The 5649-nt window shown below is 44.4% G+C and overlaps 1 protein-coding gene across 1 annotated transcript in view; it reads right to left on the reverse strand.

The window, feature by feature from the left end:
* The window catches only part of Psma6 (proteasome (prosome, macropain) subunit, alpha type, 6), a 16944-nt gene extending 12767 nt beyond the window's left edge, over positions 1-4177 (reverse strand). Inside the window, exon 1 of the mRNA XM_013012342.1 lies at positions 3987-4177. Coding sequence (XP_012867796.1) covers positions 3987-4062 — 76 coding nt within the window. The 5' untranslated portion in view covers positions 4063-4177. The remainder of the gene's footprint in view (positions 1-3986) is intronic.
* Positions 4178-5649: the final 1472 nt, after the last annotated feature.

The raw sequence follows: 5649 nt of genomic DNA on the forward strand, positions 1-5649 counted from the left end.
CACACACACACACACACACACACACACACACACACACACACACACACACACACACCTAGAAGTAGAGCTGTGGCTCAAGTGATAAAGCACTAACCTTGAGCAGAAAAGCTACGGGACAATGCCCAGGCCCTTGAGTTCAAGCTCTAGGACTAGGAAAAAAAATGGTGCAGAAATGTAGAAAATATAGATTACTTGAAAGTCCAGTAATTATTACAGTTGACATGTAATAGAGTATTTCAAAATTTTGTCTTCAGCTGGGTGTTAAGTGGCTCACACTGATATGCTAGCCATTTAAGAGTCTGGGATCTGGAGGACAGTGATTCAAGGCTATCCCATCTTGATAATAACTCTCTCCAAAATAACTAGCAAAAAGCAGGGCTGGAGACCTGGCCCTAAATTCAAACTCCAGTACTACAAAAAAAAAAATGTCTTCAAGTTATTTCTTTGAACACTGGCTGAGGCCTACCTAGCCTCATCTACTCAGAATGTCACAAGTGATTAGGAGTAGTTAAGGAAGATAGTGCTTATAAAATAAATTTCCTTTAATAGGAGCCTTTTTTTTTTTTTTTTGCCAATCCTTGGCTTGAACTCGGCCTGGGCGCTGTCCCTCAGCTCTTCAGCTCAAGGCGAGTGCTCTACCACTTGAGCCACAGTGCCACTTCCAGTCTTTTCTGCTTATGTGGTGCTAAGGAATCAAACCCAGGGCCTCATGCATACAAGGCAAGCACTCTACCACTGAGCCAACTTCACAGCCCAATTTTTTTTTTTAATGTGTGTGCATGCTGGTTCTGGGACTAGAACTCACAGCCTAGGTGTTATCCTTAAGCTTTTTTTGCTCAAGGGTAACACTCTACCTTTGAAGCACAGTTCTACTTCCAGGTTTTTTTTTTTGGGGGGGTGGGTGGGTAGTTAATTGAAGGTAAGTATGTCATAGACTTTCCTGCCTGGGCTGGCTTTGAACCACGATCCCAGTACTGCTGGAAACTGGTAGCTCATGCCTGAAATCCTAGCTACTTGGAAGCTGAGATCCGATGATTATGGTTCGAAGTCAGCCCAGGTAGGTAAGTCGGTAAGACTCTTATCTCCAATTAATCACCAAAAAGCTGGAAGTAGAGCTGTGACTCAAGTGGTACAGCCCTAGCCTAGAGCAGCAGCATTCAGAACCAGAGGCCAAACTCTCGACGCACACAAAACCAATCAGTACTGTCAAATAGGTCCTTTCTGGGGTGGAGGTTCTCATGGAAGGGAAGGTGACAGCAAGTGAATATTCATTAAAATACTTCATGTACATTTATGAAAATGGAACCAATGAGGCTTGTTGATATTGTTCTGGAAAGTGGGAATGAGAGAGAGTGATAGGGCTTGTTCAAGGTAAAGTATGTATATTCAGATATGTCAAAATGAAACCCCCTTGCACAACTGATGCTGATAAAAAATATAAAAAGATCTAAAAAAAAAAAAGAGGAGATGCTCTTCAATTTTCGGCACATGGTTGGTTTTTTAAGTCTTTCTCCTACATCTTGGTAATACTGTCAATGTTGTCATTTATAATTACACATTTTGTTAGCATTGAAACTTTAAATTTATACTTTTACTTATCAACTTTAGGTTTTGTATATTTATTTTAGTGCTTGGACTCTAACACAGGCGGGCTTTAAGCATGCTAGGCAAGACTTTTTACCACTGAGCTATGCCCCAGTTCTCTACATTTGAGTCCCAACTATGGAAAACAAGGAGTAATATTCTTACCCCCCCCCCTTTTTTTTGGTGCTGGTACTAGAACTTGTACTCAGGGCCTGGACACTATCCTTCAGTTTTTGTCTCTCAAGGCTGGTGCTTTACCACTTGAGCCACAGCTCCATAACCAGCTTTTGGAAATGAGTCTGATGGATTTTCTTGCCAGGGCTTGATTTGAACCTCAATCAGAACTTAGCTCCAGAGTAGCTAGAATTACAGGCACAAGACACTGGTACCTGGTATTATTTTCCCATTAATCTTTACTTCCATCACCACTGTCCCTTGTTTTTTTAACAAGAATTTTTTTCTTTTTGGTGGTTATGTGGTTTGTACTCAGGGCCTTGTGCCTGCTAGGCAGTGCTCTACCACTGGAGCTTTGCCATACACTACTTTTGTTATATTATTCTTCATCTGTCAAAGTTAACACCCTGCAACTTACAAACTGTTCAGATAATTCCAAAGTTTACAAACTAGTAAACACTATTTGTAATATTATGAGTATGTTACACTTCAATGAGAACAATGGATAGACCCCCCCCCCAAATAAAAATATTCCACATCTGCAAAGCTACTAATTTAATAGACTAAACAAAGAACCAAACAGGAATCTGATAACATTCTCTGAGCACTAAGTTTGTGACAGGCACACACTAAGAACTGCACATATAATGCATCATTTAATCTCCAAAACCATCAAGTAAGAAGGAATTATTATTAGCCCAATTGTATAAACAGAAACTAAGGCAAAGCTTACATACTGGGCCAGGCCAGCTAGCATGCATTAGAGTAGGGATCTGAATCCAGGTCTGGCTTCAGGGCTAAAACTATACTGCTTACTCATACTAATTGCACTTTCATTTTCTTAATGTTCAAAAAAGAGTGTTACTTCCAGAAATAGATTAAAATCATTGTTTAGATATTAAACTGGTTTTGATGTATTTTCTTGCCAACCTGACTAAAATGACACTATATTCAGTCTTATTCCTCACCAAATAAGCAGCATTAAAGACTGTGCCTTCTAGCCACTTCTCAAGAAAAAATACAGAGGCAAGAGAGAGGTCTAAGTGTGGCCCTTTCTGTTCACAAATTACAAGCCACAACACAGCTACTCAAAGCAGTTGTCCAAAATGTGAAATTATTTAAAACTCATGAAAAAAAAACTAAAACCTAAAAATCCTTGAGAAGGCAATGATTGTCTATCATCTATGATTACAATTTTCAATTGAGATGAGTTATAAACACTGAATTACTCAATAAGATGTCTTCCCTTGTCACATTATACACTTCATGTAGCGACCCAAGTTACCTTTAACACTATTAACATTTGTAAGTGGACAGAATCTCACACATAGGTCAATTATCTGATTTTTCAAGAACTGTTCTTGAATTTGGAGCCACTGATTCTTTTTTTTTTTTTTTTTTGGTCAGGTCGTGGGGCCTGAACTCTGGGCCTGGGCGCTGTCCCTCAGCTCTACAGCTCAAGGCTAGCGCTCTACCACTTGAGCCACAGCACCACTTCCGGCTTTTTTCTTTTTGCTTATGTGGTGCTGAGGAATCGAACCCAGGCCTCATGCATGCAAGGCAAGCGCTCTACCACTGAGCCACCTTCCCAGCCCCTGGAGCCACTGATTCTGTCAGTCTTCCAAAGATGTCCTGAACTCTGTATATACTTGTAGCTGGTTTCTTCGTTTATCTTTTTTTTTTTTTTAATTCTACTGGTTCCACCTTCATGGTCTCCTTTAAGCTGTGCGCCTCCGGAGGGGAGGGGTGACGTTTTATCTTTTGTACTGGACCCAGCAGTGTCTGGCACACCGCTGTCGGGATGCAGCTACAAATCTGCCAACAGGGCAAGTTAACTCCACATTACCCACAAAGGAAATCAGGAAGGCGGCATTTTTACTGGGAAGAGTTTCGAGGAGGAGACGACGACTCGGGGGGCTGCACAGCACTCTGAAGCCGGCCGCAGGAAGCAGGAGGCAGGCATTATGGTCCTGCCTTCGTCAACTCGTCATTGTGTCCCGGCGGGGCGGCGCTCGCCCCGAAGCCTGCCCGGGGCTCGTCTCGGCCTTCAAGCCCCCGACGGCGGGTGAGGACCCCCCCCCCGCGCCTGCCCCCGCGCCTCGGCCCTCCTCGCTGCTCACTCCCGCCCGGCTTCAGCCTGAGCTCGGACTCGCGCCACCTTCGCCCGCTCCAGGCCGAAGCATGACAGAGCAGTTCGGAAGGCCCGCAAGCACACCTGGTTCACTCACCTACTTGGTAGAGCCGGCCCTCGGGCGAAAAAATGGTAATGTGGCGGTCAAAACCCGCGCTGGAACCACGGGACATATTGGTCCGCCGCTACTTGAAACTGTCTCAGCGCCCGAAGCTCCCGCACCAGGCTTACAAACCGCTCCCGGAAGTTGCTGCCGAGAGTGCTTCCGGGGCACCCGCTGGGCTGCTTCCGTTCTCGTTCGCCGAAGTTAACAGACCTCGCGGTGGTGTTCTAGAGAAGAGAGTCGTAAGGTTCCGCCCCCTGTAGGGGGCGGGGCGCTGAAGGCCGAGGCTCTGGGCAGTACGCATGCGTCCGGCGCGCTCCTGCTGTGGTGTTTTGCATGCCGGAGATGAAATTTGCGTCCAGGCGTTTTTAGGTCTTTCTTGTGGAGGATAACTTGATTAAAGCGAGAACGGAAAAAGCTCTTGGGGGACTCGGTAATGACTTGCCTGTGTGGGTGACCTAAGAGGACGGTGTAATCAGCACGTCTGCCGTTCGTCGTGGCGCCTCGGGTCAGTTCATCCTGTCCCACCTGCGTGCTGCTGGCTGCCTCGACCAAACCTTCCTTCCGACCGGGTGCGGCCGCGGCGCCCTCCAGGCGCTGGGAGAGCTTAAAGGACCCGCCGATTTTCAACAACAGAAATAGCTTTATGTCTGGCAGTAGCTTCCTTTGTACAGCAACGTGGTGTTTTTTGTTTTTCTTTTTTTTTTTGTCCTAAACTTGAAATTGAGGCTGAAATAATGGTAATAGGGAGATCCGATGGGATAAGAGCTTATAGCAGGTTAGTGTTGGATGAATTTAATGAGAATAATTTCTAATAGGCAAGGTAGCTCTAGGAAAACAAGTGGGTTTTCAAATACAGTCGTGTCTATTTTTGCTTTTCCCCAAGGTATATTCCCATTCAACGAAAAACATGGTTGTTAGCCTCCCTGTGTACACGCATGTAAAAATGGTTTGTGCACCACACCAAGATTTGTACTTCAATGTTTCTTTAATAACTGAAATGGGAGGGCTGGGAAGGTGGCTCAGTGGTAGAGCGCTTGCCTTGCATGCATGAGGCCCTGGGTTCGATTCCTCAGCACTACATAGGCAAAAAGAAAAAAGCCGGAGGTGGCGCTGTGGCTCAAGTGGTAGAGCGCTAGCCTTGAGCTGAAGAGCTGAGGGACAGCGCCCAGACCCAGGGTTCAGGCCCCACGACCGGACCCAAAAAAATAAAAAAATAACTGAAATGGGAGTTTAGCTGAGCAAAAAAGATCAGGGACAGCATTCAGGTCCTGACTTCAAGCCCCAAGACTGGCATCCTCTTCCTCCAAGAAAAAGGATGATGAAATTTACCAGGTAACATAACAATGGAATCACTTATTCTAAGATGAATTTTGAGTGAATCTTAACTATTTAAACTATAAATACCTGTCATGTTAAAACACTCATTGTATCTGTTATCAGATATGCCTGCACTCATGTCTGGGTCATGTACTATCTTTCACTTCTTTACTAGTAAAGTTTCTTGCTCTCTCTCTGTAAGCAAAGATAACAAAAATTCATAAATGAAAACTTAATTGTTAAGCTTTTTATTGTAATGTCCTAATTTTAGGCCCTGGGACTAAAGATTCCAGAATGTTTCAATTAAATGCTAGTAATGAAAAAAACATACCCTCCT

The sequence above is a fragment of the Dipodomys ordii genome, unplaced genomic scaffold (assembly GCF_000151885.1).
Source record: "Dipodomys ordii isolate 6190 unplaced genomic scaffold, Dord_2.0 Scaffold16, whole genome shotgun sequence".
NCBI classification, from domain to species: Eukaryota; Metazoa; Chordata; class Mammalia; order Rodentia; family Heteromyidae; genus Dipodomys; species Dipodomys ordii.